The sequence below is a fragment of the Gymnoscopelus braueri genome, assembly GCF_963280865.1.
Source record: "Gymnoscopelus braueri genome assembly, chromosome: 6".
Taxonomy (NCBI): domain Eukaryota; kingdom Metazoa; phylum Chordata; class Actinopteri; order Myctophiformes; family Myctophidae; genus Gymnoscopelus; species Gymnoscopelus braueri.
Window position 1 is genome coordinate 33,609,680 of NC_137607.1, and position 18,031 is coordinate 33,627,710.

Genomic DNA, 18,031 nt, shown 5'->3' on the forward strand with positions numbered 1-18,031 from the left:
GTTTCATTCACTCTCCAGTGTGCTGTTGATGTGGAGCTGAGATTAACAGTGCTAAGTGGTCTTCACTGTCTCAACCCAGAAGACGGGTGTGCTTCTTTAAAGGTGATAGAAGAAAACCCCCCAAAATCCACCAAACCTCTGACAACAAAGTGACAGTTTGGAGTGTCTCTTTAAACTCACACCTCTTAGTTGACGATTGTGCATTAATAGGAAATCGGATGGGAACAGCGTGGCTTCATGTGGATCTGGGACTTGATGTGGCCAGCCTGTGACATTTCTTTGACATATTGACTCCAAATTTGGGCAAGATTTCAACCCAATCGGAGCCCCATTCATTTCCATTATAGAATTAAAGATAGTAATATTTCAAAAAATATAAAACATAATGCGGAAATAAATGCAGGGGGTTGCTTCCTTGGTCTACTGGGAGTGAACACAAGAAATTTGGAGCTGATCGGTCAAGTAGTTTGCGAGATTAGCCCCGGAAACACAGACAGAGATAGAAACATTTCTAGAAGGTGCGCCTCTTACCGTCATGCTGTAAAAAGTGACCCGTACAGATCCATTTTTACACTCTCGGATTTAAATGAACACTCAGGACTTTGCAGTGTGATCCCGAGGCCACGGCAGTGCCAGGGATTCCGGGACCAGCTGCTCTCTAGAGAAGGATCCAACATGGCAGAGAGATTTGCACATAGCCCGTGTCAATCCCTCAGACTTAATGAGGCCTACTGTTTGGCCTTCCATTATCAGCAGGCTGCACTCTGAGCCAGACCAAGTACACCACAGCTATGCATCATAAAGTTCTGAGGAGCTGCTTGATATACTGTGGATAGTAAACACAACTCAGCAATCGGCCGAGTAGACCTTTAGCTCCGTGTTGTGGGAGGGGCTCGGGCTAAATTAAAGCATACATTATCGGCTTTTATGCAGTGTTGAGATACATGTCACATCTTGTGTACATATCAAGTGTTGCATACTGGGGACGATGATTGCTTTATGTTGCTGGAGCAGTGTTACTTGTGATCGAAGAAACCCCCCTCCCCCTTTCTCCTTCTCCCACGCACGACACACACACACACACACACACACACACACACACACACACACACACACACACACACAATTATAACAGCTGAACAAATGTGATGATAAATCCATTCAAAACTAGCAATCAATAATGAGAGAGTGCGTGTTTGGCAACATTGGTAATTACCCCCTTTTCACTTCAAATAATAACTATTTGTGCTACCGCACGCAACAATGCAGTCAATCTGCTATTGACGAATCGGATTCCTTTGTGCGACGCGGAAAGCCGACGATAGATTAACACAAAACCAGACCAGACGCTAATATTCGGCAAGGCTCCCAGACGTCACAATTAGGAGCCTCTCAAAGGTTAGCTCAGTTCTGCAGTCTGTATTACAATATTGAAAATCAAATGCTGCTGTAGGGGCTCAGCCGCCACCAGATCTGGGTAAGGTCATGTGAGTGTCAGCGGTTACAGAAAAAGCTCATCCGTGCGGCGCGGTAAGAGTCAAGTTCAGGCCTCCGGGGCGTCTGCAAAGGACACACACCTGCGAAGGGGATTTGAGCCGTGAGCGAAGGTTGGGGAGGAGGGGAGCTCTGTGCTCCATGATGATTGGCAGACAATGTCAGATAGAAGACATCAGACACAAACTGACACCCAGCATGCAAATGACAGGCTGCGTGATTAACGGAGGGCAATCTCACAGGGAAATGACATCTTTGGAGAGTTATGTCATCCTCCTAACGTGTCAAAGTTCCTGTTTGAATGTGAGAATGTTCTTCATCCTAAATAACAAAAGTCAGTAGGTTGCATTTAAACATATTTTTAACCAAATGAACCCTATAATATGGTCATAATAGGCGAACATTATGTGACAATAGCAGATATACAAGCTCACAACGCACTGCGTTCTGGCATAGTGAGCTTAAATAGATTTTTTTAATTTGATTTATTTGAAAACGACATGGTATATGCTTCTCACAGAAACATGAAGGATAAACACAAAGTCAGCGACTTAATTACTTTGTGTTCCTTGGTTTTGGTCAAACAAAACATTATTACAACAGAGAACAGGCACTATAGCATAAATAAAACACACAAATATATAATAAAACTAAAAACAGTTTACAGCATAAATAAAAATAAGTTAGATTTTTCTGTTATTTATGGCAAAAATATTCGGTATCGAGGGGAAAAGGAGGGAGCCAAGTCCAGACCCCGGGGGAACCCCGGTAAACAAAGTATACTGTATAGAGTTTAAGTGGTTAAAGAGCAAGTTTTCCTCTCCCTGCCCAGCTGGTTTTCTGAAAATGTATGTAAAAAAACAACAACAATGAGTTGTACACGTTTTATTGTGAATTGTTTATTTTGTGGTGCAGTGGGTGCACACAGCTATTGATCTGCGCGTGTCTAAAGAGTGAATGAATACAGTCACCTTATTCATTCTTTATGAATGACAACTACATGCACTCTTTGTGGTCCCCAGGGAGGAGCTCCCAGTAACAGCAGTGCACGTCCAGAAGAGGAACTGGAACGCTTGACCAAGAAGATGCTGTTTGACATGGACAACCCTCCAGCCGAAGAATACTTTGGTAGGAAAAGTACCCAGTTCATCCCACTCACTCACTCAATGCCTGCCTGATGCTACTACCACACCTTATAGCAGTGGTTCTCAAAGCTTTTCGTGTCAAGGACCCCCAAGTTGATATGTATTTGGCCGTGGACCCCCCATCAAAATTATTAAAACTGTTCCAAACATTTTCGATATTTTTCAGATATTTTCATAAATAGCAGATGTACAGGCTCGTGATCTTGTAGATCTGCAATTTTTTAATAGCCAACGTATAAATGGATAAAGTGGGTAAAATGATTGTGACGCTATGTTATCTACTAGACAACAATATCACTTGCTTCTTTTTCATCATATAATTATATGGAAATTACTTCCATATGTGAGAAGTTTTGAAAAGGTGACTACAGGTAGCAGAATGGAGTTGAAGAAACAAGTGGAAGAAGTTGCTAGTTGTACTTGCTGTATTGACTGTATTGGCCTATAGATAATATACCTTGTAATGTATAGTATTCAAAACCGGCTATATTTGCAAAGCTGGGTGAGTTTGCCAGGTTGGCTTTCTTCCACTCCTGATATGACATCACAGCCATAGGGAAATGTGGTGGTGTGGTGGATTTAGCTGTTCAAACAGTGATTTACAAAATGTATATAACTTATGTATTGTTTATGAGATTGCCAATTTATAACATAGGTACTGTTTATGTTATTTGAATTCACAGCATTTAAAATGATTTTTTGGGGTACATTTTTATGCTCTCATACTGTAGTTAAATGAACACAGGACTTTACAGTGTATCCTTACGTGTGACCTGTTCCAATTATTATGTCCTGAGGAAGTTAAAAACCTAAACTTTATTGTTTTTGAGCAAGGGCAAATAAGGGTTTGTATCCAAAAAGACGTCTTTTAAGCCACATTTAGTGCACTGTACTGGAATAAGACTCCTTTTGATGTTAGATCCAGGGCCTGGTGTAGGCAGACAATGTAAAAAAAAAAAAGATTCAATTCAGTTCCTCAAAGCTTCTACTTCATTAACATGCAAATCACCCAGACTGTGTTGTAGACTTTTAGATCAACTTACCGGGTGTGACATTGACTTCACTTCTCTCTCTATACACACTTGAGTTTTATAGGCTCTTGAAGGACAAGAGACACTGAGCAAGAATTATGTTTCAAATCCCTCCGTAAAGCCAATGGCGGTTCCAGTGATTGCAAAGAACACAAATATAGACAAACACATTGTGTATTATTTAAAATGATCTTTCAAAAACCTCAAACAATGGTTCAAACTTTTATTTTTAACCCATTAAAACCCTATATACTTCGTTGACCAGTGTCTCCCTGGGGGATATATACTTGTTCCCACCCTTTTTTTCCCTCTAGTCTACACCAAATCTTTTTAACTAAAATAAACAGTCTTGCGACGCATTGTGATTTTGCAGATCTGCTACTATGACATGCTCAGAATAGGGACGCTAGGGTTCATGTGGTGGTACATTATTTCATTAATTCCTGCTAGGGTGTTTAACCCATTAAAAATGGGAAAGCATCTGTGTCATTTTAGATTTTTGCGTTGGCTATTCAAAAATAGCAGATGTGCATTTTTGAAAGATCTTGAAAGAGTGAGAACTACTGATTTAGAAGGCATTTGTAGAATTGGCCTCGGGTCTTAATGGGTTAAATATGGACTATTTCAACTAATTTTCTTTCCCGGCAGTCAAGTCATCACAGTGCTACAGCAGCACATCCATCTAACAATAATTAACTGCCAAACTCTTATTTCATACCCATAGCTTTAAAAAGGAAAAGAAAAAAACACATCCGTTTTTGGTCAGGGAGAACTATGCAGAGGAGTGTGGCTGTGTGTATGTTGCATTCTGTAGCAATGGAGTCCGGTCCATCAGATGACATCAATCCAGGAACTATCTTCATGCATCTGCTCCATTGGACAATAGACAATCATATTTTACCCCACATTTCAGACAGATAAAGCCAACACACATGCACGCACACACGCACGCACACATGTGTGTGCGCGCACACACACACACACACACACACACACACACTCAGCATCTACAGTACAGAACATTACAAAGCTATACATCTATCTCATTAGTTTGATCTCATTCACGAGTGTTTACACCAAGATCCGGTAGAGGGGTGGTTTGCTGTGGCTGGACAATGTAGGTCACAGAAAGACACAATTAAAAGTATGGATTATCAAACTACTTCACACACACATGTGCGTCGTACAGTAAATCCACACACAGAGACAGATCTGATTACAATACCCTCTCATGCATTGCTGTGGGCAGGATGATGAGTCACATACTGTATAAGCATTTCCCGGGGCACAGTGGCGCAGTCGGTAGCGCTGTCGCTGTCGGGTTCGATTCCCGCCGGGGACGCTGTGGGCGCTGGGGGCGTGTCTTCTCCTCCGTGTCATCAGCGCCCATACCCTAGGTGGGGTTGGCGAAGGGCCTACTCTGTGTGGAGTTTGCATGTTCTCCCCTAGGGTAGTTAATACCCTCACAAAAACTTGTAGTAATCCTGGTCGCTATAACGCCTCACCCATGACAGCCAGGTTGGAATAAAGTGTTCCTTCCGCGCGTTACGTCCTACCGGGGAAACTCCCCCCTGTCAGGTGACAAGAAGGTCAGTTGGCTCTCATGCATTGAAGGAGGCATGAGCTCGGCCCTGGGCTCCCTAGGCTGGTGGGGGGAGTGTAGCGCCCAGGATCACTTTGTTGGCACCGGGTGAAAAAGGGTTACAAAACCGTGGGATCAGAATTTAGTAAAAAAATCACACCCAGTGTGAAGAGTGGTGCCTTTGAATTAGTGTAACTGGTTGCATCCTTGTGTTGCAATCAGCTGCAGCTGTTGAGGCCGTCCTCAGACGGACGGACGGACGGACGGACCCACACACACGGTCAAGTGTAGGAGTGGCTGGCACCACTCAAAAACGAAAAGGCATTTCAGGAAGTCTAGTAATCTTATCTATTTCCGAGGTGATTTTCATGGTTAGTCATTGTCGACCAGATGGGGCAAAACTTTAAGCAGCAGAACTTTTCATCTCAATTACGCTGATATAGTTTTGGGTGCCATTCCAAGACTATCAGCATAATCCAGGGGTATGGTACAGTTTGACCATTACTTTGGAATAAAAATGATGGATGAAGACCTCTGACAGACAAGTATCACAATTTTAACCTCCTAAAGTACTAATAAAATATTTCATAATTTATGTATTGATATTAAAGACTTTAATTCCCCCCTATAACGACAGGAGGGGGGTGACCATATTTTGCGAAGCAGGTGCCCTGACACATCATTGGACGTTTGGATGTCCTGTTTAAAATTATTTCCATCATCTGGCATCTCATTATAAGAAAATGATAACTGGAAGGATAAATTATAGGCAAATCTTCTATTTGACTAAGTAGAATTATTTTTTAGTTTTTTTTCAGAGTCAGCCATCTGAAAGAGCGTTAGTCAGCGTGTATTTGCGGTGTGTACTGTATATACTGTATTGTGTCTGCCCGTCTGATCAGCGCCAAATTTATTGTACATGCTTCCAGTAGTGCTAGGAAGTCATTGCCCAACTATTTTGGTGATTTTCTTGTTTTGTGTGAATATTTTGTGAATTCACAAACTCAGATCCACCATCCTGTCGTCCCTCCATATTTGAGCGATACTGACAGGGAAGACACAACATTATTAAACCCTGTCTTGTTCATACCCTAAAGTTTAAACACTGTAGCCCTGTATTCCCAAAGAATGGCATCCCTCAACACAGAAACATCTGGAGTGTTCATTTTAAATGAATACCCCAGATGTTACTGTCTAATGCTCTCGTCCTTCTATCCACCCCAATTGTCTTTGCCCCTGCAATAGACCCTGTGGCGGTGCCCATCGTACACCCCACTCTTGCAGTGGGACATCTTAAACAGGCTTTGCATTAGGACATACAGTATAACCCCACCAGACCACGATAGCATGTGTAGGTGTATTATAGCTGCGCAGACGTGTATTTAACCAGTATTAAGGGATTTTCGGCTCGACATTGGAGTGCGCTGAAGCAAAGAACTTAATTGGTTGGCATTAGGCGCAGGTCAAACGGATTAGACATAATGCAGTCATAATGTTTCAGAGGGAGAGCCCTCAAAGCCTCACTGGCCCTGTTTTGATTAGATTTTTTTCCTTTTTCTTTTTTATGTGTAGCCTACCACACGAGGCTCGGCACGCCCCCTGTGTGTCCTGCTATAGGATAATTGCACTTGTTTAGCCCTATATTCGCCACCTATAAGAGTCACTGGCCCAGGACCGGTAAATCAGGGAGGAGGACACAGATAAACGGGCTACAGTATATGTGATCCGAGGTAGCCACAGTATCGAGTGAAGCTGTATTATACAGTACTTAGTTGCACGGTGGTGTCACGCTACGAAAATAGCCTATCTAAAAGCTGCAACGTATCGCGATGTGGCACATTGTGAGCTTGTAGATTGTCTTTTTTTGGCACGCAACATGATGCGCAACCAAGTATAAAGATTTTAGCATTAGGGATAAACGTCTGCCTCCCACAGCTGGCAGCTACTGTGGAAGTTTGTGTGTGTGTGTGTGTGTGTGTCTGTGTGTGTGTGTGTGTGTGTGAGGGAGGGGGGGGTCATGGTTAAACAAGGCAACAGCTGAATTAAGTAAGACATAGTGAGAAAATAATAATTTAGGGAAGTGGAAGTATTCATTTACTCACACTTTGTTCACTGAATGTACACAATATTGTTACAGATTGCATTAGCCAGTAATGTCAAACATCATACAGCCAGGGCTGTTATAGGAGCATCCAGTCCAGTGAGAGTTCTGTAATGAATCAGTGAATTTGAGGCCATTTCAAGCCTTTTTAGTGGGATTTTTTTTCTTTTCTTTTTTTCGGAGTGGTGCTATACGAGTGGCATGAGGAGGTCAAAAGCCTAAGGCTAGTAATTAACTAGATTAATCAAAGTGAAGCTATACAGGATTGGATCTTTGTCTTCCTATAAAAAAAAGTTTTATTGGTGTCTCTACATGTCTTTGATGAGCCACTCATCTGAAACGCCTACTGTAAGTTCTCATTGGTCCAGAGGGGGTTAATTGAATTAAATTAACATTACTCTCTGGCGCTGTGATGTCAAGAGAAGACTTTGCATCAGACTCAAACGCAGCCCTATCGCTTAGAAATTATTCCACGACTTTACTCTTTTAAAAGCAGTTCCATTTTTATGAGGCGCCAGTAACTACATTCAGTACTAGACCGCGTCTTTGATGAAACTTTCTATGGTGAAACAGGCACACGAAATCAAAGAGCCCCTTTTTGAAAATAGAAAAGCTTCTCAAAGTGTGAAAAGAGAAAAACCCTGAAAATGCTACACTACAAGAGGGAGGCTTTGCTTGAGAGAAACAAGGTTTTGTAACGGCCAGAAATTCCTCTGTCTGATTGAAGCGGCTTTGAAAAGCAGCTGATTAGTCCTGATTTAGAGTTCCAGATTAGATTTGAGGAATCTGAAAGAGCCTTTTCTCCAAATGTCATCATCCGTCATATTTAATCCACTTAGGTTGTGCGTAGGTGTACTGTGTTTGTGGAAATCTAATAAGACACAGCTACTCAGCTTCCAGTGCAGATGCCACGGCGCTTATGCTTCAGAGGAACTCGGGATATTTTGTCGTCACCTCATCTGTCGACCAAAAATTGAGGGCATTAAGCTGAATAATTGAAAGGGCAAGATGCTTTGCATTATTTACATTTGGTGATGATGATATTTATGCATGTATGACGCTCTGCATCAGAGAACCAGTGTGTGCCTTGTCTCATTCTTCAATACCAAAATGGCCGGGTTGAGAATAGTTCCGTAGCATAACCCTAGAGCTAAGGCGTTCTACTGTATAGAATCTGTATGAAAGACCTGAAAATGTAATATCTAATCAATATTTATACAGAACAATTTTCCAGAGAGACTTTCGTACATTGTAGTGAGAGTCACAGAGTTATCACCTGATGATGGAGCGATTGTCGTTGGGAATTAGTCAAGGGTTTCAGTCAAGGTCTGTATTTCACTCCTGCTGCTGATCTCCAAGCTGTCAGGAGAGCCTCTCCTCATGTGTTGAGCTACTGTTGCGTCTTTTGTTTTTATGATAAGAGCGGGTGAATGAAAGGGAGGCTTTGCCATTTTTTTACTTCTTTTTTTTTGCTCATAATTTCAGCTGGAAGGGTACCGTCATTATTTATGAGACTTCTCACATAAAATGTTCATGAAGGATCTTTGAAAAGTTGAGCCTGAGTTATGTATTTGGCTGCACACGGGTGTCGCGCACCGAAAATAGCCGATCTACAAGCTCACAGCGTGTCGCAGCGTACGACGTGCTGTGAGCTTGTAGATTGGCTATTTTCGGTGTGTGACACCCACGCGCAACCAAGTATGAATCCTGCTTACAAATGGCAGCAGCGACACCGGCCGGAGCAGTTAGAGCGGATCAGCCGAGATAACTGGGTCGGGCAAAAAAGTTAGGTGAGTGCGATGTGCGGAGACGCCGCCTTTTTTTCCTTAATTCTTTGTATTTATAATAAAGGTTTCAAGCGTCACGAGTTAATGTATTAATAGGGTTTCAGTTTTAACCCTTTAAGACCTGAGGCGATTCTTTAAAAAAAATCTAAATCCTAACAGTTTTTGGAAAAAAAAATTAAAAAAAAAATTCACGATTTTTCAAAAATAGCAGATCTACAAGTTCATAGCGCGGCACTCGGTGCCGCGCTATGAGCTTGTATATCTGCTATTTTTGAATAGCCAAAGACATCTAAAGTGACACAGATGCGTTCCAGGTATTAATGGGTTAAGACAGCTGCATTGTGCATTGTCCTAGATACTCTGGTTGACTGCATTTGCATATTACTCACTCGCCCTCAGCAACCTCTCAGGAGTTTGCTTTTAGATGTGCCTACTACATGTCATAACAAGTGGGATGAGCGTGTCAGAGGGAAGACGGACGAAAACTGACCCGTCAGGATTTGGCTGTGTTTGTTATGATCTCACATGCGCTTTCACACCACAACTGTAAGGCCAGAGTTCAATGCTCTGATTATTTTCACAGGCAGAGAGTGGGATGGCGCCGTAGCTTTCCCTTAGGCCCTCTAAGTTTCATGAAGTACTTGAGGATTTCCCACAGATCCCAGTAGCTAAACGTAGCTGGATGGTGCTGTCTTGTGCTCTGTGTGTATATGTACTGTCTCAGGCAGCCTTTACTACGACTATGAGAGCATAATGCTACTGGAAGGAGGTCAGCAACCAGCCAGGGGCTCAGGGGCCTTCATCTGAAGTAGTCTAGTGACATGACATCCTCAGGATTATAAAGACTTTGCTTTCACAGAGGAGGCTACGTCATAGCTGCTTATCATCCAAGCCATTCATGAACCACCACTTCTGGGCGATATGAAAATGCAATAGGTGTTCGTGTCGAATGTGTCAGGTTGAAAATGTTTCCAACCTGATTGCGTGAGCTATGATTTCCCATGATGTCTTCTCCCAGCCTCAAATGCGTTCGTGGTTAACTGATTTGAAAGGATTAATTCCCAGCTCTGTTGATGCAAATGTGACAAAAATGCGACACCAAAATTCCTCCCAGCAGGTTTTCTGTGTTAAATTCTAATAACTTCATAGGGCGGTGTTTCTCGTGTTGTGGCTTTACGAAATGCTGTTTCTGTTCCGCAGTGTCATCAACTTGCTTGTAATTGGTCACATGGGTCAGGGATAATAGTGTTGCGAGAACTGAATTATTATTGGTTACTATATTTGGCAGTGAAGCTCCATTCCCACACCGTGAAGCATTTCTCAACATTGTACACAGCAACAATCCAGAGTGTAAAAATGGACCCTCATGGGTAATTTCTTGCACTTCCAGAGCTAAAATTGACCCTCTTGTATATTGCTGTGTGTGGCCTCTTTCCCAGTCCCCTCCTCTAATGATGTTGGCCCAGCACTGCTACTGTCCGTGCTCTGCTGCTTTCTAGCTTCTCTGTTGATTGCTAGCGTGCCAGCAAAGGGCTCCTCTCCCCGGCGACAGCATGCCCGCTTATATGGCGCTGGTTCACGTGAGGTGACCCCTCCCTCCTCTCCTCCCCCCGCCGGGCTTGGCACTTGCAATCCTCCCTCGTTGAGACAGCTCCACTGAGCCTTGCAAGATCAGCTGCCATGCGAGCCCAGCTGAGGCTCGGGGGCACGCACGTTGCTAGATTTCATTTGCAACTGAGTGCTTGGCTTGACCTCAGGAATGAATAGAGATCTGCATGCACGCACGCAAAAAGGAACAGACAAGACGCGTTTGCATATCCGACTGCCGTGCCCACGCAGAAACAGGACGCGTCCGTGCACAATGCGCGTGTATTGTACGTGATCGCATATATACATGTGGCGCAAACGACGGCCTCTTAAGCCTGATTTAGTTGCACACCGGTGTCGCGCATCGAAAATAGCCAATCGACAAGCATGTCGATTGGCTATTTGTGGTGTGCAACACGATGTGCGGTTGCACATCTTGGAGTCAAAAACAGGCATTATTCTGCACAACCTCTCCCCTCTCTTTATGCTGTACTCCACTCAGCTCTATCCCTGGCACCCCTCCATGTCGCCTCTGTCAACCTGTTTCTAAAACATGTAACCTACACTCAGCCCCTTCGCTCCGCCGCCCCAGGCCCTGACAGGCTGAGCGGTAATGCTTAGTGGCGTAGGCTTGCCTCTCCTCCATCCTACCACCATTGCTGGAGCAGTTCTGCAGAAGCACCATTTGCTGACACTGGGAATGAGATTAAGGGAAGGGAAGGAAGGGGTGAGGCAGACAGGCATTCAGGGATTGAAACGGAGCGATGACAGCTATTTCCCTTGTCATCCCAAGGCGGCTGAAGGCCAGAGCATTGCCAGACTGCATGGAAGGCAATCTCAGGCAACAATGAAGATTAACCTAGAGGGCTGAAGCGCTGAAAGAGTGCATGAATTGTGGCTTCTAGCAATTCAGTAACTGGCAGTTGTGCTCCGTAATGAATTCACATAGACTTATTTATTTCCACTGGGAAAAAAAATTATGACCTATTGTTTAGGTCTGTTATTATAGGTGCAAACAATTGGTCCCAAATTGTTACCTTTTTATTTGGTCCCTTTTCAAAACTTGTCACAATATACTAAGGTTGACATTTTTGTTTTAGTTTAGGGGGGGGGGGAAATAATACTCAAAAAGGTTTTAGTAAGATGCTTGTGATGCAGAGTAAGGCCTATTTGTCAGAGTTAAATCTGCATTACAGTGATGTTAAGTTATTTGCTTCCCTCGTTGTGCAGTTACTACATCAGATATTTTCATTCAACCAGAAAACTTTTGTATAAGTCCCAACATTGATTTTGTGGCTCTTAATTCAGTTTTGGATACAAGCTACAATTGTTCCATGTTGCCTTTGGGGTTTGCAAGGGTTGCGCCAGCAAGATCTGTATTCTTCAGTAACGGTGCAAAAAGTTTGGGCTCCCTCATAAAGAGAAAAGAAAGTTCCTTGCGATCCTTTTGTTCCACGCACGATCTTTCATTTCCGACCATGTAAGATCAAATTGAGCTGCAAGTGAGCTCCCACTCTGCCTTATCATGCTGCTACAATATCACGGCGTAGAAAAACAAAGAAGGCGACATGAGGTGAGGGAAATGTGAAGCGTTCTGCCACTCAACATCTCCCATTCCCAAACAGCGGTCTCACTGCCACTACAAATACATTAGAAATCAATTATTTACGGAACAGAGTCAGGGCTCTTTTAATCTTTTCCTTTTATCCAATTAAATTGTCTTAACCATTCGAAGCCTCCCCCAGCTCACAGGGAATGTGCTTCTTTTTTGATGAAGAAGAAGAAAGAAAGAAAGAAAAAAAGAAAAGATATTCTTTTTGGTCCCCCTTTTTGACTTTCGATGGAACGGAGAAGAAACGCTTCCGAGAGCTGAAGAATAAAAGGGAAGAGACTGTGTAAAGTGTAAATGAAGCCCCCCACACCCGTCACCATTGCATTGGTTATACAGGCACCAATTGAAGTTTTGATATTAAGACTTGCATGCGGTTTCATTCCCCATGCAGAGGGACACTTGGGAACGGTGGGGCCCTGTTCATGATTCCTTTATACCCTGCTGAAATAGTTAGAAAGTATTTGGGATCTACTCCACGGGGGTAAATACGATGCTGCTTCGATTGCTTCCCTGCATTATGCAAGAAGACATTTGAAGTGGTGTCTAAAAATGTGAGAATGCTCACTTCCGACGGAGTTGTGTGAAATTATTGATGTGACGCATTGTCAAACACACGCCACTTCTTTCTATTATCATGTATTAATGCCTTTGAAAAGTACATAAACTAAGTTTCAGGCTCCTGAACATCCATTAATCTTGCAGAGGAGTTTTAATGTCTTTTTTTTTTTTGCAAAGCTCTCCCACATCATACACTAGCTACGCTGCACTTAGGACGTAAATATGTATTATGTTATGTAGCACTTTTGCGTTGACTCGAACCATAAATCTTATTTACTTCTCGTCTCCACCACTCTTACACATGAAATCAATGCTCGACTGTTGTAATCCGTCATGTTTTGTGTACCTACACAGTAAATGCCTACATTCATCCCTGAATATTTGGAGAATCACATAATCATTATTATAATTCTACTGTGGCCCTTCCAGCTTGCCACTATGTAGATACATTGTGTACATGGAGAAGTATGGCCTTAATTCACCTATTCCTTTCACTGTGTGCACAGATTTAACCACTTGAAGTCTCAAACCCTATAGAGTTTGTTGACTGGTGTCCCCCAGAGTTCTATACTTGGCCCCCTCCTTTTTTCCCTCTACACCAAATCTCTTCACCGAAAATAGCCGATCAACAAGCTTGTAGATCAGCTTTTTTTTTTTTTTTTAAATGTTTGCACCAGAATAGGGACGCTAGGTTAAAAGTGAACTCCTTCATGATGCCATTAGTTTGCCACGGCTTCTTGCCTGATCATGGGAGTCCATGATTGTGCATATACTGTACATTACAGTAGTATGGCATGAGGCTATGTGTGGGTGTGCATACAGTATGTGATATGTATACTGTATGTCTGTGTTTGTACATGCTTGTCAACATGTGCGGTATGTCTGCCGTGAATAAAAACTGCCTTTGCCATTGGATGCGCACATCCACGCGTGTGTGTGTGTGCATGCACGTGCATATGCAGATGCGTGCATTTTTGTGTGTGTGAGAGTGTGAGAGTGTGTGAGTGTGTGTGTGTGTGTGTGTGTGTGTGTGTGTGTTCGGGTATAACTGTGTGTACACACAAATAGCTCCTGAGGGCCCTCGCGATCACAGACCGCCGAAAGGAAAAGGATTTCCGAGAGGTTTTCCTCTGCGCTATTTAAAGTGGAAGCCCTCTGGGACATGTTTGGCATTCTCAACCACTCACTAAAGATGGCCTGTGATCTGAAGCCACTAATAGGCTCGGTACGCTCTCGTTCTCTCTCTGTCTCTCTCTCTTTCTCTTTCTCTCACTCTCTCTCTCTCTGAAGTGATTACCCTGCTTGTGATTCCGCTGACACCCACATGTCCCCCCGAGACGTGCTTTCACTAGTTTGTTTAATCTGCCTCCCTGTACTGTAGGTAACACAGCCATAATTGAGGTGTGGATAGAGCTTGTGGAAACAGATGAAGCCAGATAAGCTGTATTTTATGAACATTAACCATCACCTCGGATGGCAGCACTTGCTAAATAAAAGTATATTACCGTAATTGGAACCTATATTGCCGTAGCTGTTCTCAGGGACCATTAGGCAATCTGATGGCCCCCTTGTTATGTAAATTTGTCAAAAGAAAAAAGTATTTTTTTAATAAAGGGTAATTAGAGTGTCCAGTCTTTGGTGCGTGACATGATGAGCAAATAAGTATGAACCTGTTGTTGATCATGTCACATGGCAACTTTCTCTAAATCTACAATGACACTAGCAATAAGATAATGGGCCATGTAAGAGATGAGAGTAGCATTAGCAAGCCTCACACTCAAGCGGACTTCCCAAAGTTCTGCTGATACCTGAGACGGATAGCATTTCACACCCTGTTTGATTGTGATATGAAAACAGCAAGTGGAGCCGTGCAAATGCAGGCATCTGATACTGTATCTCCTGCAGTTAGTGTCTCGCCTGTCTGTAACACGCTTGAACTGCTCTGTTCAGAACACATGGAGTGTCAATCATGAACCAAATCAGCCCTTTAGATGAAGCCAAAAATAAAAAAATAAAAAAAGAACACAGAACTAAACTTGAATTAATTCAATGTATCATACTTCTCTGCAAGATTGCATCTGTCTTCAGATGTGTAAAAGAGAAAAATATTCTCAGATATCTTTTTAAACCCCATTATTGTAAGATACCGCTAATTAAATCGACAGTGTCATTAATTGGGTTGAAGATAACTTGCATTGAGTTGAGGACATCTTAAACCCAATTAAAGATATCTTCAACTCAATTAAAGATATCCGAATGCCTTGTCTCCACAATATGCTATCTGGCTCTTTTCGCGCACAATAATATCAGCTCGCTCGTGGCCCTAACACAAAGGCTTGAGTTGTGCCTCCAAAGTTTTCTCTTTTTTTATCATGAAAAGGGCTGACGTTTGGAAATAGATGTCGTTCATGTCACACTTTTGTGCTGTGTATAGTTTCTTTAAAGAGGCATAATTATATTAGTTAATCCCCCTCCTTATCTAGACTTTGAAATAGAAATGGGGGATTAGGGAAGCTCTGACATTTTGGAAGTGGGACATTTAACTTCACCTGTCAAACTGCTATCACAAGGTGAAGAAGGCACGTTACAGGCAAGCAAACAGCCACGTGGTTCTTTTGTGAATGTATTGCTTCCCAGCGAACGCGTTAAAGCTCATACAGTTTTTCAATCCATTTTTTTGTTTCACGTCTGATCACCAGTGATTTTGTGAAAGAAATAAGCAACCAGGTCTATGAAAACAAGCCCAAAAGGAGTGACTATAGGCCACATGAGCACTTTAAACCTATATAAAAAAAAATATCTTGAAGAAAAATTTGGAATATTTATGAAACATTTTAACAACACAAATCGTGTATGGGGACTCCCTTGCATAAGATATTTTCAGATGGGGGTCTGCAGACAAATACACATTAATTTGGGGGTCCTTAATATGAAAATGTTTGAGAACCACTGGTTTAAACAACATTACACAGCAAGCCCAAAATAAGCAACTACACTTAAGAAACAAGTGTAAAAAACGCAACCCTCAACTACCAATATTTACAAGTGACCTTACAGAAAAACAAGCCCAAAGTCCCTTATAATAAGCAGACATGGTAACACTGCGGATCACGCTGACGCTACACTTTAGAAGAAAGTGGAGTGTCAGAGATTCATTCAAAGTCCGAAGTTCTGAAGTGTTCTTTAGGCCCGTTTTCCACTGGTGTGTGCAGAAAGAAGGTTTTATTTCATCATTGCTGATTAAAGATGCGATCTATCCGCTCGTGATTAAAGGTTTCATACAGTGCTGCCTACTTACAGATGTGCATCTCTCACATTTGATTAAGTCCATTGCTTTTGAACAACCCCAAATCGGAGCCACAGATGGCTGTGCTGTAGGATGCTTTGATGAGGGCCAAATAGTTTGGTGTCGTCCGAGAGCATCTGGCAGAGCATGGCGAATACAATCAAAACTACAATGTTGAACGCTATAGGAGAGTTACCCCACATTCTTTATCCAAACTGCTAGCCGTTTGACACCATGTGCTCAGACACAGGCCGCTTGATGTCCGTGTATACTGCTAGAACTGTGGATATAAGCTCAACCCTCTCCTCTCCCTTCCCCAGGGCGCTGCTCGAGTTGCGGGGAGAACGTAGTGGGCGAAGGTACCGGCTGCACCGCCATGGACCAGGTCTTCCATGTCGACTGCTTCGTCTGCATGACGTGCAGCAGCAAACTGCGCGGCAAGCCCTTCTACGCCGTGGAGAAGAAGGCCTACTGTGAGCCCTGCTACATCGTAAGTCAAACACCTTGACTCGCATCCGCCCTCCTCAGTCATCACCCTGCGCTCAGCATTATTCTAAAGCATGATGATACTTTGTTGTAAGGCAAGGACAAGGCAAGTGTATTTGTATTGCACATTTCAACAACAAGGCAATTCAATGTGCTTAATACAAAACATTAAGCAAAAGAAACACATTATAAAAGGACATTTGAATTCCGTAAAAAGGAAGAAGAAAAATAGGTAACACTTTACTTAAAGGTTGCGTTTATAATGCATTATAATCACATTTATAACGCATTATAATGCACTGATAAGGCATTATAACACTTGTTATAGATGTTTATAATTATGCATAACAACTTATAACAAGGGTTATGAAGTATTATAACTTATAATAAAATAATGTATAAGTGCCGGTCATAATGCATTATAAACTCAGTGGAACAGCACATTATAGCTACCAGGTAACACTTTACTTAAAGGTCTTGTCTATAATGCATTATAATCACATTTATAATGCATTATAATGCATCATAATGCACTTATAATGCTTCATAACACTCGTTATAAATCCTACTATAATTCTACAAAGCTCTGTAGTGGTGAGGTGGTGAGGCCAAAATTTGTTCTGCCCGGTTCTCCTCAGTGGCTCGAGCAATTGATCTGAATTTGCACACAGCCATTGACCATTACCATGTGCACGGAACAGCAAAGCCCGTTCTTTGATTTCACCAAATCTCAGCTGTTTATTAGCGTTTTTGTGTAAAAGAATGTCGTCATGGTTACGGCTGCCCAGCTGTGGGATGGCCCCGCGAGCTATGGGACGAACTGCCTCCCGGGTTGCCAGATCATGTGTGCATATCCCCCCACGGGTATGGACTAGTGTTTATAATGATGCATAACAACTTATAACAAAAACACTGACTAAGTTAAGGTAGTTATAATGTACTGTTCTATTGAGCTTATAATGCATTATGACCAGCACTTATAATACATTATAAACATTGTTATAATTTGTCATACATAATTATAAAGTGTTATAATGCCTTATAAGTGCATTATAATGCGTTATAAATGTGATTATAATGCATTATAGACTCGACCTTTAAATAAAGTGTTACCAAAAAGGAACTCCTACAGTATCTCCTTAATACAGTAGGAAACACCAAAAGAACATTCGCCTGTGACACAAAAGAACAGATCTGGTTATTTTTGGTGAGCGCCACAGTCATACAAGTATAACTATAGATTTTCCTCAGCTCAGAGGTCAAAGTTGATTTGAAGTTATTTACTCTTGTATTTTGAAACGACTAAGTAAGATATCAGGGGGGAGACCTTTTTATAATAGAAGATGTAGAGATATTTTTGGT

At 42.3% G+C, this 18,031-nt stretch overlaps 1 protein-coding gene across 7 annotated transcripts in view; it reads left to right on the forward strand.

Annotated features, from left to right (window-relative positions):
• Positions 1–18,031, forward strand: part of lpp (LIM domain containing preferred translocation partner in lipoma) — a 185,554-nt gene that overhangs the window by 136,833 nt on the left and 30,690 nt on the right. For all 7 annotated transcript variants that reach the window (XM_080431290.1, XM_080431296.1, XM_080431291.1 and 4 more), the window contains 2 exons: positions 2,517–2,622; positions 16,504–16,673. In XM_080431290.1, the coding sequence (XP_080287416.1) occupies positions 2,517–2,622; positions 16,504–16,673 (276 nt within the window). The remainder of the gene's footprint in view (positions 1–2,516; positions 2,623–16,503; positions 16,674–18,031) is intronic.